Source organism: Tachysurus fulvidraco, chromosome 1, assembly GCF_022655615.1.
Source record: "Tachysurus fulvidraco isolate hzauxx_2018 chromosome 1, HZAU_PFXX_2.0, whole genome shotgun sequence".
Taxonomy (NCBI): domain Eukaryota; kingdom Metazoa; phylum Chordata; class Actinopteri; order Siluriformes; family Bagridae; genus Tachysurus; species Tachysurus fulvidraco.
Genome location: NC_062518.1, coordinates 15,646,614 through 15,663,572, shown reverse-complemented (window position 1 = coordinate 15,663,572; position 16,959 = coordinate 15,646,614). Strand labels below are relative to the sequence as shown.

General features: G+C 45.8%; 2 protein-coding genes across 4 annotated transcripts; both read right to left on the bottom strand.

Moving 5' to 3' along the window:
• Positions 1-313: 313 nt before the first annotated feature.
• On the bottom strand, positions 314-2,978 carry adra2a (adrenoceptor alpha 2A). The gene is made up of 2 exons (XM_027168637.2): positions 2,836-2,978; positions 314-2,722 (listed from the first exon to the last, which is right to left on the bottom strand). Exon 2 carries the CDS (start codon positions 2,700-2,702, stop codon positions 1,512-1,514), a length of 1,191 nt encoding a protein of 396 aa, XP_027024438.2. The 5' UTR covers positions 2,703-2,722; positions 2,836-2,978; the 3' UTR covers positions 314-1,511.
• Positions 2,979-5,075: 2,097 nt separating this feature from the next.
• On the bottom strand, positions 5,076-16,704 carry shoc2 (SHOC2 leucine rich repeat scaffold protein). 3 transcript variants are annotated; one of them, XM_047800269.1, is made up of 9 exons: positions 16,558-16,704; positions 9,129-10,170; positions 8,848-8,985; positions 8,135-8,265; positions 7,265-7,453; positions 7,049-7,171; positions 6,837-6,974; positions 6,626-6,743; positions 5,076-6,540 (listed from the first exon to the last, which is right to left on the bottom strand). In XM_047800269.1, exons 2-9 carry the CDS (start codon positions 9,823-9,825, stop codon positions 6,332-6,334), a joined length of 1,743 nt encoding a protein of 580 aa, XP_047656225.1. In that variant the 5' UTR covers positions 9,826-10,170; positions 16,558-16,704; the 3' UTR covers positions 5,076-6,331. The 3 variants fall into 3 exon arrangements, with proteins under 3 accessions (XP_047656225.1, XP_047656229.1, XP_047656237.1); XM_047800273.1 differs by lacking the exon at positions 16,558-16,704 and adding an exon at positions 12,921-12,981; XM_047800281.1 differs by lacking the exon at positions 16,558-16,704 and adding an exon at positions 11,284-11,307.
• Between the last annotated feature and the right edge of the window lie 255 nt (positions 16,705-16,959).

Genomic DNA, 16,959 nt, shown 5'->3' with positions numbered 1-16,959 from the left:
GACAGGTTTAAATGGCTGGGTTGTTGATCTGGAGAGAAGGTCCATCAATTTACACAAATTATATATATATATATGTATATTATAATTCAGTATATGAATTTTATCAATTTTATTTACTGTAATTTTTTTAGTGAGTATATTTATTTTGATTTTTCAGTATCCCTACGTTATATTTGTTTTAAAATCCATATTATAAATTTACAGTTTATTGCTGGTCAGTAGTCGGAGGCGAGGAGGAACTAAAGCTCATACCCAAAGATATTCATTGCTATTGCTTTCCTCAGCGTGCTTAAAAAAAAAAACGTACCCAAAAGCCGGTCTTTCTGATTTTATTGAATTACATCTTCATTTGAACACATAATATAAACATATTCATTTGAAATTGTTCAAATAAGACAATTTTTAACATAATATGGGACTTTACGTCTCATCTGATATCTTGTCTTGTGCTTAAACAGATGTCTTAAAGGGCAAACCCGCTTTATTTCAGCAGACCAAAAATAAATGTGCAGTTTATCAGCCAGAACAAGCAACAAGTCCTACAAAAAAAAAACCCACAGGACTAAGAACAAACTCCAGGATGCAGATATAAGCACATTTGTTTTCTATCAGTTAACGGTAGATTTTCTGTAGCCACGAACCACTAGACCTCGAGAACATCGATCGTGTTTCAGAGTGATGATAAAAATAAAAACTCCAATCAAACTTGTGGATTTGTGTAAAAAAATGTGTAAAGTACAGAGAGAAATAATCCAGCCTTCTCTTTTTAAAATTTCTGTAGCATTTTCTAACAGACTTGGTTGTCGCTTAAAGCACGAGCACAAACCGTTTTCTGTGATGTGTAGTGTGTGTGTGCATACACCCCCCAACCCCCAAGTCTGTGGTAATGAACGTGGGACGTCTTTGCCCCGTATATGACCTCTCTGCGTGTACTTTACTGCATGATTTACATGACGGAGCGATTATTTAAAGCTAGACTTTAACCTCAGGGTCAGTTTTATTTCAGATCTGTCCCGTGTTCATGACAGAAGAGGATCTCGGTGACATGAAACCAGGTTGTTTTGCCTAATGGCTCGTATTAAGCTCTTATACACATTAAGGGAATACATAAAAGCAGATGAGAGGAGATGAGAGTTGTGTTTTCTTACTGCGTTTGTTGTTTTGTCAAATCGTTAGGGGGCGATATTAATTTAGTCGCATTTTACTGACGTTCCCCAGACACGACAAAACATGATCTCTGTCTGAAATATCCATATCTAACATCACACACACCTCAAACATGTTAAGAGGAACATGAGGAAGCGTCTCACGCACAGCTTCCCGCTGTGTCATTTGTGATATTTACAGAGCGAGGCACCGCAGGCCGTTTTCTTCTTATCGCCCTTATCGACGTATAACACGAGCAGGTGTCATATTGAAGCAGCCGTTCTTCACGATCCGTCGTCCATCTCTTTGCGACCACCGCGAAATGTTTACAGCGTCAGAAATGACCCGCGAACACAGCGTTTGCTTCACACGTGCCTGCGTTCTCCTCGACACAGGATCTTTTTGAAAGCTCTCCTGAAGTCGCGGTTGAAGATGGTGTAGATGATGGGGTTGAGCGAGCTGTTGCAGTAGCCGAACCAAAAGAAGAACTTGAAGAGCGTGACGGGAACGTAGCACGAGTCGCAAAGTGCCTTCAGTGTGTATGTGAAGAAGAAAGGGAACCAGCAGACGACGAAGACGCCGACCACGACGGCCAGGACGAAGGTGAAACGCTTCTCGCGGTTCTGCCGGCCTTTCCAGCGTCCACGAGCACCACCCCGCCGTGTGGACCGCTCGCCTGTCTTGTCCCCGGGTCTGACCCTTCTTGAGTCGGCTGCGCCTACAGTTCGCTTCTTCGCGTCGGCGCGAGCGTCATCATCCTCCTTGCGGTCGGAAGAGGACGACTCATCTGCGACGTCGTCTGGATCGCGTCCGGGCTCATCTCGGTGCCGGCCTTCGCCATCCTCCTCCTTTCCAGCGTCATCCCTCCGTTGTAGTTCGTCTTCCTCTCCCCTCCCTCTCCCTACCCTCGTCCTGCTCTTGGCTATCCGGTAGATGCGGATGTAAACGAGCACCATGATGCCGCAGGGCAGAAAGAAGGAGCCAACGCAGGATGAGATTATGTACCACTTGTCCTCGTTGATCTCACACACGGGGCGCCCCGCCTCCCGCTGTCCCTCCTTCTCTGCGGTGACGAGCGGCGGGAAGGAGATGACGGCAGCGACGACCCACACCGCGAGGATGACGCACTTGATGCGGCGGGGCGTGCGCTTCAGGTTGTACTCCACGGCCCGGGTCACGGACCAGTAGCGGTCCAGGCTGATGGCACACAGGTGCGCAATGGAGGCGGTGCAGAAGAACACATCCAGAGCCAGGTACACCACGCACCACGCCTGGCCAAAATACCAGTAGCCCATCAGCTCGTTGGCCAGCGAGAAGGGCATGACCAGCGTCGCCACCAAAATGTCAGCCGAAGCCAACGAGACCAGGAAAAGGTTCCGAGGAGCTTTCAATGCTCGGCTGGTGAACACGGCGATCACAACCAGCGCGTTGCCAAACACGGTAAGGAGGATGAGCAGCACCACAAGTGCCACCAGACACGCGCGCAGAGGCTTCGGCACGTCGTCACCCGTCCCGTCGGTCCCGTCGGTCCCGTTAGAGCACACAGACGTCCCCATTGTCCTTAAATCGCTTCGTCCTTAATTAAACAACGTATACATCAGTTATCAACATGACGTCCGTTTAGCTTTCATACAAATAAAGATGATTAAATACAAGAACGAACAAAAAGTGCTTTAAAGAGCCAGTTACCTTCCGCGGAGACGGAATCAGGCAGAAGGAGAAAATTACACAACTTAGCAGTAAGTAACGAGTCCCAGGTCTTTTTCTGCTTTCGTCTTTAAATATCGTCTTTATGTGCGGCTGCTTGGCGAGTTCGCGTCCAGACGTTTCTGCAGCTTTCTCATTTCTCCATCCTTTCCACGCCGCCTCCGAGTTCAGACGTCGCGCGGCGACCGGTTACGGGCGCGTTATTTATTCACTTGGCTTTCCTACCCGTATTCTCCAAATCCCGCCCCGACGTCGCGTGATTGGCTGGCGGTTTCCGACTGGGACAAGGCGCTCCAATCCCCTCGCGGGAAGGCGGGGTTTGTCGCCTGGCGACAGAGAAGGAAACGGCGGAAAGTGCACGTGGCTCTTTGCACCGTAACGTGAACACGGACGAAACGTCTCTGTGTCCGTTACGTGAAACTTTTGAGGAAACTTTCCGAGACGTGTTGAGCTTTCAAACGCACAATAATGTTGTTTTTTTCATGGTGAATATTCTGAAATAAATACGTACAGAAATAGTTTTATATAAAAAATACATAATAAGAAGAAGAAGAAGAAGAAAGATGATTTGGAGCACATTCCGTTATTCCGTTTTATCTTGTATATTTTTTGAACGTTTCGCCGCAGAACGAGTGATATGTTGTTGTTGTTAGACATTTCAGTGCTTTATTGTTCAACAGCGCCGCCTGCTGGTCAGTTTTAGTATCACACGCGGCGTGTAGTAAACGGTTCACGGCGCTTCATACCACTAAACCGGTGCATCCCGAATTTCGCTTCCCTTTAAAACAAACAATAAATATGATTAGAAAGCGTAAATATACCGTAAATGTCCTAGTTGAACTGTTAGTTTACAGTAAATTACTATTATGAAAACTTGATGTTAAACCTGTTAAAAGTAATTTATATGTTTATATCAAAATATATCACACACAGTTGTGTGAATTAAAGTGGGAATAATTTTACAGATTTTATGTCCATATTTTAAAAGTATTGCAGATTCAATTCCAAAACAAAGCATAAAAAATTCAAGTCTGCATTATTCTTTTTACTAATTTCCAGGAAGGCCAAAAAATATTACTACTAATGTACTTACAGGTGATTTTGGATCATCTTTGATCTCCGTGGACGTGGCGATCGACTGAGATCTTCGTGAGGTGGCGATCGACTGAGATCTTCGTGGAAGTGGCGATCGACTGAGATCTTCGTGAGGTGGCGATCGACTGAGAGCTTCGTGGAGGTGGCGATCAACTGGAGGTGGCGATCGACCAAGATCTTCATGGAGGTGGCAATCAAGTGCGTGTACAATATATAGGGTTATTTAAAGGTAAAATTCACAGTAAATTACTGGTGTCTGTGTTTGAGTTTCATGGCAAAAACTATGATTATAACACAAGGCTTTAGAGTCGATATCTTTATAGTCCATGGCGAAGTTTTCATGTTTACATTCAAAGTTACATGTCACACTCAGCATGTGATCCTCTGCTATTAAGGGTGCTGCTTTCATTTCCCAATCTAGCCTTAATATATTATATATATGTATATATTATTTATCAATGCATGTGTGTACACTTTATATGTATAGGTTTTAGTCTTCTGTGGGATTTCATGGTCGTAAGCCGAGGTGAAATCTGAGTCGCTCCTAGAAATGTAGACAAGTTAAATTCTTAGAAATGTTGTTCATAAAGCATCTTATGACCCTTATAAGTGCTCTTGAGGTCAAAATGTCTTATTAGGGAGCACTTTTTAAAGAGGCATTATCGGAAGAGAAAATGGCCAAAAGGTAAAGATGAATCATATTGCATATTACGATATTTAATAATGATTGTGAGAAGATACAGGTTAGATGATGTAGGGATTATTGTTGTCCAATCATCCCAGACTGCCTATATCATTGCCTTCTGTTCTGTGTTTTGTAGTTAGCTTGCTCTGTAATTACTCTGATCATTACTCTGTAATTACTAGTTATTTCTGAGGATGATCCTGAAAGTGCCCTCTGAGTCACTCATGCTGCATTTCGGTTATTTTATCAGCCATCTTCATGTCAGAACTGACATTCAGTGCTGTGTGATATTGTTTCCCAAACATATCATTTGTGTATTTCATCAAGTCTAATAGCAACACATATATACTGTATATGTCATGTGTAATATACATGGGCAGAGATGGATTGCTCTGAACACGTCTGGAGTTAAAATCATTGAACTTATTTATCGAGGTCTCGGTTCCGTCTCATCGAAGGCATTTATTTTCCACGTAACAATAATAATCATTATTCCATCTTGTTAACAGCTAACTGTAATTACACAAAAAGCCATTTTCAATGTACACTTTGTCTAAGCTTTTATACAAAACCGGGAACGCGCTACCCGCGGTGCACCTGCGGGCGGGGCACGGGGAAGGGGGGATAGGGGCCAAACGAAAAAAAAAAAGCCCTTTTTACATGTCCTCTAGTGACGTCCGTTATGCTCCGCTTTTCCAGACGCGCCCCCCACTGCCGGTGGTCACGTTTTGACGAGATAAAAACGTGATAAGAAAACACGAGTGGAAAAGAAAGATCGATAGAGTACATGGTTTGTTCAAACGTACAGTCACTCGATATTGATACAATACTAAATAAAGACAATTCTGATCAAATAGTGAAAAAAATTAAGGGTGTGTATAACTTGATAAAAAAAAAATAAAAAATAAACATAACACTTTGCAAACAGTAAGTCATGATAAGCAAACCGATAGATTGATTGAAAAAAAAAAAAAAAAAAAAAGAGTCAGATCTCATTACAAAGTGCATAAAAGTAGAAAAGAAAAATCGTGCTTCGACCGTGCTGAATTTCTGCATGTCTTAATTTTTTTGTCCACCCGGTGATAGCCTTAACGATATGTTTTTTGGCGGTTTAAGTTTGTTGTGGTTTCTTGGATCCTCTGATATGATTTAAAGAAAGAAAGAAGAAACAAAAACGCATAATAAAGCTTAATTAGTACACTTAAAAACCTGGCCAAATCGCACATTAAAAAACAAGATTCATGTTTAATGTCCTGGCGGTGTGTTTAAAATAAAAATTATATATATTTGTCTACGCCTTTGTCGTCTTTAACGCCACTGGACCAAATCACCAATTCAGAAAACAAGCCCGCCGCTCATGCCAGACAGGCACGTTCGTATAAAAAGGTTGTCACAATTGCGCTAACTTACCTTTGTACAAAACCAAACTACAGAGCCGTTTATTAGAAGGTAAACACCCCACCCCACACAAAAAAAAGAAAGAAAGAAATATGGGGCGGCGGCAGCAGCAGCAGCGTATGTGGGGTGGGTGGGGAGGGTTGGTTGGTGTTTATGACAAAAGTGTTTTTGCGTATTTTGCTCAGAGATCAGTTTTTTGTTCGTAAAAGTCTTACGATCTCTACATTCAGCGCAACGTGATCCGAATTCATTTTCGTTCTCTCTTTTTACAGTCGTAGGTCCCGGGGCGAGTTCTGGCGGTCAGACCATGGCACGGTAAGGGCCCTGCATCTTGAGGAACTGGATGATGAAGGACGGGCCGCCGGCGACGATCTGCGGTGGGAGCTGGCCGAGTGGGCAGTTCTCGATGCTCATGATGGACAGCTTGCTGCACAGCGCCAGCTCGAAAGGCAGCCCGTGCAGGTTGGGGTTATCGTTCAGGTACAGTTCCTCCAGGTTCTCCAGGGTGCCTGAGGGACAGAGTGGGGAGAGGCAAGGGGTCAGATCTGTGTCGTACGATATGGTTTTACGTACACGAGCGTACACCTAACATACCGATCTCTTCAGGCAGGTGCTGCAAGAGGTTCTCTCCCAGTCCCAGATGAGTCAGGTTGGTCAGATGTCCTATCCCTCTGGGTAGAGTGGTGAGCTGGTTGTTGGTCAGGACCAGTTTCTATGGAGAACACAATCAGGTAATGTTTAATGTTTGACAACTTTAATCGCTAATTATGTTTCACAACAATTCATGTTTCCCATCTCTGCATACCTGCAGGTCTTTCAGGTACGCGATCTCGTTGGGCAGAGACTCTAGCTTGTTCTCTTCCAGGTCGAGCTCACGCATCTTCCGCAGGTTGCCGATCCCGTGAGGTAACTTCTTCAGCAGGTTGTTGGACAAGACGAGGACCTGAGTGGAATGGAACGTTAGAAAAACGAAGGAGGAGACCACGCCGATGAGCTACAGAGTATGCCAACGCTCACCTCGAGGGAAGCGAGCCCGCAAACATCCTCCGGGATCTTGGTCAGCTGGTTGGTGGCCAGGTTGAGCTCCACCATGCCGGTCCATGTCCCGAAGTCCAACGGCAGCGAGGTCAACTGGTTGTCCTGTGGGTGGGAAACATGATTACAAAGGAACAGGGTTATTTTTTCTTCCCCCAAACTCCTGACGGACAAAACAAGAACGGCATGTAGGCTCACCTTCATGTTGAGCTTGCCGAGAACCTTGGCTCGTGAGAATATGCCGAAGGGGATCTTGTTGACACGGTTGTGCTCCATGTTGAGCGAGTAAATGGTGGAGAACTGCGACGGTCCTCCCACGGGATAGGACTGAAAACAGTTGCGCGCCAACGTCAGACTCGTCAGGTTCACCAGGCTAGACAGCAGACCCTGTGACAAGGACGGAACAATGGGTTTTTCCTCTCTCTCGAAAAGCGTCAAAACAAAAGCCTCGTATTTGAACGTTAAATTTAAACATCTGTAATCGAACACGATAGTATATCACGACGTGCACCTGAGCCTCGTATGTGAAAAATCAAACACGTACAGTATTATTTCATATGTAATCTCTGTTGCGTGAACTTTGTGTATGTGTGTGTATATAAACTATATTATGACAAACGTAGCTTATTTAGGATTATTATACCTGACAAACAAGGCCTTGTGTGTGTACTGAAGCTTTTTAATTGAAATATCTATGGGATTGAGTGTATATTCTGTTCATTATTGTGTCTGTCTTTCAGTGTGTGGATATACAAAAGCAGTTGTACCCGACTTCTACATAATATGTAATAAATTACATTATTCAAGCCCACAGATTCTGAGATTTTCTCCATTTTCATCCATAGGTATGAGGAATGAAAGAGACACTGTGAACCGGTTTTAATTTTTTCGTCACAAAAGCTAATTTTGTTTTTTAAATCACTAACATTTTTTTTTTCGTTCTTCACATTTCCTTACTCATTACTACATGTAACTTCTGTAACAATCATCGTGAGTCTAGATTTTGTTTTTTCTGGGCACGGAGACCGGGGAGCTTAAAGATACCCGAGAAATACATCCGGTTCTTACCTCGGGCAGCACGGAGATGTTGTTGTTCTCGAGGTTTAACTCTTCCAGCTCCCGGCACTTGGCTAACGATCGGGGGACCGCAGACAGCCTGTTGTACCGCAGACCGAGGCGGTTGATACTCGACAGATTGCCTGTGACAGAAGGCAGCAGCAGCAGCGACAAGCGTTATGGTGGGCAGGAAGAGCATAAAATACAGCTGACTTCTGTATGAAAATTAAAAACAGCGAATTAGGCAGACAATCAAACGGCAAACAAAGGAAATGATTTTCAAATGTGGGAAAAACACATCCGCAGATAAATACTAAATGGATGGAGAATGATCGGAATGCGGATCGGCGTCATAACCCACAGACGTAACTTTAGAGTGAAAATCTCCCGTCGGACCGGCCGGGGAAAAACCGTCAACGTGGACGGAGCCTGGGGTCTGCAAAAGGCTAAGCACACACAACAGATTGTAGCCGGATTCCTACTGGGAAAAGGTCAGGGACGCTTTTGGTCAGCGTCTCAGAACACATCACCCTACTAGGACTAGCACACGAAAGGAGTTTCGACGTTTCCCTTTTCACGTACATACCGTACCGACATACATAGCATTTGTACATTCTAAGTGTGCGTTAAGCTTTCGAGACAACATTCCAGAACACGGTCACGACGACGCTGCTAGTTCAATTCGGAATACGGTCAGGAGAGCAAAAGAGTGTTTGCATGGTTACCGATCGTCTCGGGAAGATCCAGAAGCTCGTTGTGCTGAAGGTCCAAGTTAGTGATCTGCGTGCAGTTGCCGATCTCTTTGGGAAGATGCTCCAGCTGATTGTGGGCCACGTCCAGAGTGATCAGGTTGCACAGCTCTCCTGTGTATATAGAAAGATCACGCATGGTTAGGAGACGGCATACTCCCAGTTAACTTGCTCGGTCACCAAGTAGCAGAGAGCTAGTCAGGACATACTGAGCCAAGCATGAGCGCATACATACACCCACACACACGTGGTCTTACCGATCTCGGCAGGCAGATGTTTGATCTTGTTCTCGCGGATGCTCAGCATGGTGAGCTTGCTCAAGTTGCGGATGTCCTTCTCCACGGCCGTGATGCGGTTGAAGCGCAGGTACAGGGTGGCCAAAGACGAGAGGCGGTACACCACGGGCGGGATCTCCCGCAGCTTGTTGTGCCGCAGGTCGAGCATGCGCAGCCTCTTCAGGTTTTCCAGAGAGTCCGGCAGACTCGTGAGCGAGTTCTCGCTCAGCGCCAGCGTCACCAGGCCTGATAGGCAGCCCAGCTCCGATGGGAGGCTCTGCAGCTTGTTGCTGTAAAGGTAGAGCTCGGTGAGCAGCGTCAGCTCCTTGACCGATGGCGGGAGCAGGTGGATGGATCGTTTGGACAGGTCGAGACGTGTCGCATTCTCGTCACGACATTTTGCCAGCTCCTTGGCAACCTCGGCGTTGCCGGACTTCTTGCGTGCACCCGTCGCCGGGTTCGGTCGCTTGATCGTGTTGTCTACGGAGAACGCGACGGCCGGTGGTGCACTACTCGCGTCCTTCTTGCCATCTTTGGCATCTTTCCCTTTGGCTTTGGGCTCCTTGCCCTCCTTGCCAAGGCTGGCAGGCGCCTTGGGCTCCTTATCACGCTCCTTGCCCGTGAGCACTTTGGCCTCCTTTTCTTTGCAGTCTTTGTCTTTGCCTAAAGAGCCGCTCATGGTGAAAGCGCTTCGGCCCGACAAAGCATGAGACCGGCCTCTGTCTTCTTATCTCTCCCCCTTCTTCTCTCCTCTCGTTCTCGACTCGGACAGAAAGCTTCAAAATCGCCGGCGTACCTCGTCGCGTTCGTACATCCCCGTGTGCTCACGTGAGCACGTTTGTTCGATGACGGTCGACGACGCCCGGTGGCTCCAGCGTCCATCAACGCTCCACGAGAAATAGAGGGGTGCGATGGAGCAGGGGCGCGAACAGGGAGGCTGGGAGCGTCACACCAGTCTTGACTGTAGAATCTTCCTCGGCCAGATCGTAACTGGAAAAATAATCAGCAGAGTTTTCTTGCCAAGCTGTGGAGAGAGAATAAACAAAACATTCATTAGTTCAAATAAAACCAGACAGCTGGTTAGCGGATTTAAATAAAAAAATAAAAAAAAAAGTCGACAACGGTCCATGCAAGAGAATCACTCGTAAACAGCAACTGCGGGTCAGGAAACCTTTGTAGCCATTTAAATAAAGTAAATACACGGCATATTCGTGGATACTGACCTTGCGTGTATTTTGTGCATTCTGCAGGTAAGTGGCGACTACGACCATACAATTTAGTGACGCCGTTATAATCAAGGTTACGCATTTCAAAGACAGAAAAACAAGAGTGGGACAGAGCTGAGGTGTTATCTGTGAGACAGGCTATTGTGTGGTGATCAAAGCACAGAGGTCAACGGAGTCTTTCTGCATCCTGCATGTCTGATAAAAGACGACACACAAAGATATTCCTTTCCTTTTTTATTAAAATAGGCCTGAATTAGTTATTAGCAAGAAGTTGATCATAGTCGTTTATAAGATTTGTATTAGGAATAATAGCACGTATAGACGCAGTGACTTTTCTGAGAGTCGGTGTGAACAGCGAGCAAATTGTAACACCAAACACAAACACTGACCTCATGACTACAAGAGACAGACATGAGGAAAGAGAGAGGGAGAAATAAAGTAACAGAAAACGAGAAGAAAATACATGCAAAAAGATACAGGTAGAGAAAGAGAGGGAGAGAGAAAGAGAGAGAGAGATACTGTGACTGACAGAGACTGATACGGGGAGACGGGAGGAGAGAGAGCAGAAAAAGAGTGTCGCTATGTAGCCAGTATCCAGACATTGTGGAGAAAGACAGACAGCTTCCCAGACTGAGGAAGATCAGACCTCTGTGACCTCAGAGGCTTCAACTTGCTGATCTATTAGGTAAACCATTTACTTAAGTTTAGATAAACAAAAAAGGAAAACGAACCCTACAGCTCCACAAAATCCCGGGTTTACACATAGTTGGCGGCAAACAGAGGGTAAATCTCTGGGTCATTCTACCTAGTGCTCCTTTTAAGGCAGCGTTGCTGTGGACTATGCCATAACACATACAGGGCAAATCAAGATCGCCTATTTCATTGCGAGGTCACAGTTCCCTCTTTCTTACCACAGCTCCCTCTTTTCCAGTCATACAGGTAGCTTAAACGAATGAGCCGATCCACGACCACATTCAGATCCGAAGAACGGAATCCTGCCCAGTAGAAAACTCAACTCCCAAACACTCAGGTCACTGAACACATTAGAAAAGTTTTCATGCATTAAATTCGGAGAAAAAAGAAAAAAAAAAAATATTAAAATATAAAGTAATTAAATTAAAATAAAAATATTTAATATATAAAGAGACAAAATATTTGGCTGCTTCGAAGATTATAAATAAGCCTTCGATTTGGTTTGGCACGCCGGGCTTTCCGTAAAACTCGTTCGGTGTGGAATAGGAGGCAGGACATACAACGTGATAAAGAACGTGTAATAAGCAGAACATGTACTGTGTCAAAATCACTGACAAAAGAACAGTATTTTTTTTTTCGCTCCACAGGAGTTCAGCCCGAGCCCAATGTAAGTTAAATGAGCCGGCCACAACCCTTCAGGAATAATCCTTCTCTGGACTGACCCTAGGAGACAGAGAAATTAAATGTCTGCTATACACAGATGACCTGCTTCACAGATACACAGATGACCTGCAAAAACATCTTGGGAGGCCACAAAGACACATCCCCACATCACTATCACCACTGTGCCCTTACTCACAGAGACCCTTTAGTGTATTTATCAGAGAAACGCCAGTTAAACCGGTCCGCCCGGCTTGGACAGGCAAAATTAAAACAAACAGCAAAAACACCACAAGATGAATACATTCACGATTGGCTAAATGAAATCGAACAAGAAGAGAAAGTAATTTACTACTACAGAATTAAAGCGGACTGTAGATCGGCACCATAGCTTATTAACATAAGTTCTCAATAAAGAAACCTCCCGTTAAAGTCACCGTGTGGCTGTGGAGACAGGCCGACGGTCCAGAGAGAACAGACCGGCGGTAGAGGACGAGCAGCACTTTGTCACCGAGCGCAGCAAATACACAGCCATTAGACTCGCATTTTCCCCACATAAGGCAAATTCTACTTTAATTCCTGAAGACTAATAAACTCTTGTATGTTTTGTGGGAGAAGGAGGACACCGTCCTGCATAGGTTCCGTCAGACCCAGGTCCTAAACACCACAACGGATCTAACCTTTCAAAAATGACCGGAAGGTCAGGGAAAGAAACACAATTTCACCCTTGGGAGGACAGAAATTGATCGCGTCACCGACTACACGTACCTTGGACTGAAATTTAGTGCAAATGGAGAAAGCAAGAAGGGCTTTCAATGCCATTAAAAAAATCTATTCATAAAACCTGTATTGTAGTGAATGGCAGAGACGTCTGGGGGCCCTCTCCTAAATCAGCGATTCGACGAATGGGACAAAAGCCCAATCAAACCCCTGCATGTGGAGTTTTCTCAGGGTACAGAGGAACACACCCAACAACACATGTGGGGCAGAATGACACCAACACTGTATTCATCCACATGGAGAAAAGAACCATCAAATTTTAGAATCAACTAAACTCGAGCGACTGTGACGCTAAACATTTTAAAGCCCTTAAAAACCATGAGGCGAACATTGAAAAAAGCCCCTTATTCAGGTGGTCCTGAGGTGCCACAAACAATATACACTGACAAACACAACTAAACCAACTAACACTAACCTGCCTTAGGACACGTACCACCTCGTCCACAGAATCCAGGCCGACAATCTAACTTACTGGACTGAACACAAAAACAGAGTAAACTACAATGTTAATTTGGCGCTCGACAGAGAATACACAACAGCTGAATACATGAGCACAATCTTACACAACAAGCTGAGGATCACAATGATGGAGTACAGACTCGGTTACCACAGCCTGGCTAGAGAGAGAGAGATACAGACAGAGCTGGGGGGGGGGGGGGGGGGGGCAGATTAAGACAGAGCTCTGAGAGAAAGAAAGAGAGGGAGAGAGGGGGGGGAGGCAGGCAGATACAGACAGCAGACAGAGCTCAGAGAGAGACACAGACAGACAGACAGACAGACAGAGAGGCAGATACAGACAGAGCTGAGAGAGAGAGAGAGAGAGAGAGAGAGAGAGAGAGAGAGAGAGAGAGAGAGAGAGAGACAGAGCTCTGAGAGAGAGACACAGACAGACAGGCAGATACAGACAGAGCTCTGAGAGAGAGTGTGAGAGAGAGAGAGAGAGAGAGAGAGAGAGAGAGGCAGATACAGACAGAGCTCTGAGAGAGAGAGACAGACAGAAAGAGGCAGACACAGACAGAGCTCAGAGAGAGAGAGACAGACAGACAGAAAGAGGCAGATACAGACAGAGCTCTGAAAGAGAGAGAGCTGGCTGGCCAGGGAGAGCTGTACTGTAGCCAAGGAGAGGTAGAGACAGAGCTTCACTTCTTACTTCTTAACTACCAGGAAATTCAGAAGCAAATTTGAAATGATTTGTCCTGCTTTCATTAAAATGGAGAACTGCACAAAACTCCAATATTTGCTGGGAGAAAAAAAAAAAGAGACTCTGCACTTCCATGGAAGCTTGGTACATCCATACCTGCAACAACAGGACGGATAAGTCGACCGATTGGTAATAAACTCCTCAAACCACACCTCACTTATGCCTATAGATTGAGCTTTTGTTTTACTTTCTATTTGTTTGCTGCTTTATTTATTTGTTTGTTGATCTTATAATTGTGCTTTCATTCCTTATCATTTTAAATATGATAAGGCGATGCACGTACAATTTGTCATGCCAATAGAGCTCATCTGAATCAGAATTGATCTGAGAGAGAGTGAGAGAGAGAGAGAGAGAGAGAGAGAGAGAGAGAGCGAGAGAGAGAGAGAGAAGAAAAAAGAGATAGAGAGGCATACAAGAAGAAAGAGAGAGGTACAGGGAAAGATACAAAGACAAATACAGAGAGAGAGAGAGAGAGAGAGAGAGAGAGAGATGCTGATACATGGAGACTCTCCCTATGACTCAAAAGTGACTCTCTTTCTCTCCCTCAATCATCACGGAGATATTTCTGTAATAACATTAGGACTGAACTTAGTGTTAAATCTTTTGGTGTTGAACGATTTTACGCACACGCCTTTTTCTTGGCACACCACAGCGTGCACTAGACCTTCCACTTACACCCAGAGGATTACAGAGAGTTTAGAAGTTCAGCAAAGGTCTTCTGAAAGCTTTCTTCTTAGCCCGCTGTCCGTCAGGTCTTAACTTAGGGATTAAATACGACGAAGTGTTCGTACCTTACTCACTCAAAGCTGTGGTTACGTTTTAATGTTCTACTCCATTTTGTGGTTGAGTAAAGAAATAATATTTTCTGCAGACGTTAAATCGTGTATAAATATTCTGTAACGGTTTAGTGGTTCTGTCTGGTCTGAAACACAGTGATCCAACTCCTGCGCCCTAAGAGATACAACAGCAGGGTTCAAATCATGGTTACAGCCCATTTACGCTCCCACCCCATTCTCGGACCCTCCTGCTCAGACACCCCTGCTCTCGGACACCCTTGCTCTCCAACTGCTCTCCAACACCCATGCTATCCGACTGCTCTCCGACACCCCTGCTCTCTGACCCTCCTTCACGGACACCCCTGCTCTCGGACACCCCCTTGCTCTCCGACACCCTTGCTTTCAGACTGCTCTCCGACACCCCTACTCTCCGACCCTCTTTCTCGGACACCCCTGCTCTCGGACACCCTCCCTCTCCGAGAAGGAGGGTCGGAGAGCAGGGGTGTCGTAGAGCAAGGGTGTTGGAGAGCAGTCAGAGAGTGAGGGTGTCCGAGAGCAGGGGTGTCCGAGAAGGAGGGTCGGAGAGCAGGGGTGTCGGAGAGAAGTCGGACACCCCTGCTCTCAGACACCCTTACTCTCTGACTGCTCTCCGACTGCTCTCCAACACCCCTGCTCCCGGACCCTCCTTCACAGACACCCCTGCTCTCGGACACCCTCCTGCTCTGACACGCCCATTTCAACCTCGGGAAGAAACTCCTAATAAGCCGAAAAGTTCTCCCGGGTGTTTTAGAGCAAGCCAACAAAAAATAACTTTTTCCCGTTTGGGAAACAAGGCTGTGTCAGAAACCACGATTTTTTTTGAAGAACACAGAAGTTTGTATTTGTTTATCCTGGAAGGGTGAAAACAGTTCAGAACTTTCTGGAAAAGGAATCAGGAAGAGACGTCGCTGTGACTTCTCCCTTCTCCTCACAACACACATCGTATTAGGGAAAAAGGACAAAAACAAACGTCAACCGCTGCTGCAAAACAAAGAGAGAGATACGTTTTCTTCCTTCACTCGTCCGGTTAAACGATATTAATTAACATTAACCTTTCGTGCTGTTATGTCTTTTTTTTAAACCCGCATTCCGACAAAACCCGCCTCCAACGTGATTGGCTTGCCGCCACGTCTGTTAGACAAGCTGAGCGTGAATACTTCTTTTCGTCCAATCCGATAACAGGAGGCTGGATCCTACGAGCCTATCATAGCACGGGAGGCGGGATTTGTCTAAATACGATTGTGTTAAGGAAGGAAAAAAAACACACCAGCGTCCCGGTGGCTAACTGCGGTGACAGCGACTAGGGCTCGTTATAACGTCACGTTCCCGGTGCCAACAGACAACTATTAAACTTAACAGCTGTCTGATAAATAACACATTTTTTCCTAAACAAATCGGCGCGTTATACGGCTCGCCGTGGTGTTTAAACACACGTTAGCGGGCTAAGCTAACGTTAGCTTGTTGTACACGATGAGCCGAAATTGGTCAATAATCACTCGCTTTTTTAGTCATCGACCAGTTCGCTGAAATAAAGACTGACATTTTATAGTTGGTTTGGAATAAAAAACGATCCCGTTCTCTAACGTTAAGCTAAACTACGAAATGTTCGTCTCGCTAACGTAGGCCTCGTGCCGAGCCGCGGTGACGCGTGAGAGCGGCTGCGGTCCGCTGGTGAGGTGTAAGCGGGGTGCAGGCAACCAGTCGCCCGGCCGAGCGAACATAACGGTGGCCCGAGTTTGGACTCTATTACAAACGTAAGACGGTGGGACACGTGCTGTTTCTCCCGTCTGTAAATAACAGATACAGGAGAGTCACCAGACGCGTCCGAGAGCTGTACACACGTATAGACACGGACACCGAGCGGCCATTCCAGGGCTGAACAAAAGGGGCGTTTTAAAGCCGCTGCTCAGCTCCGGAGCGCCGTGTCGACCGCCAGCGTCACCGGGAACAGCTTTCCAGGGACATGTTAACGTTTGCCGCGTTTCGTTATTCGACATCGTTGAGGCGCGTCGTGTAGATATTAAAGTGTTTTTTACCTCCCGAGGTGTCGCTCCGCCATCCTCCGCTTCCTCCTCCTTCCCTAACGCTGCCGCTGCAGCGCGAGCCCCGCCCCGCCTCTATCGGGCTCCCCGCCCCACCCTCCTCCACCCTGCGAGCGCGATGACGTCACACGCACGGCACGTTTCACGCCCAGCCCTCGCGAGAGTATAAAGTAAAGTGCTAACGATAAACGACATAACCGCGAGATTTCCTTAACATTTAATTTTCTTACACGTAATTTATCTCAACATTGTGGTACAGTTAGGGTTAAACTCTACACTGTGAGACTCACCACACACACACACACATTAGCTACATATTCTTTTAAGTATTCATTAGTAATACCTACTTTTCTAATAAGTTATTCACTCAGTGTTTTTTATTCAGTCCTTCATTCA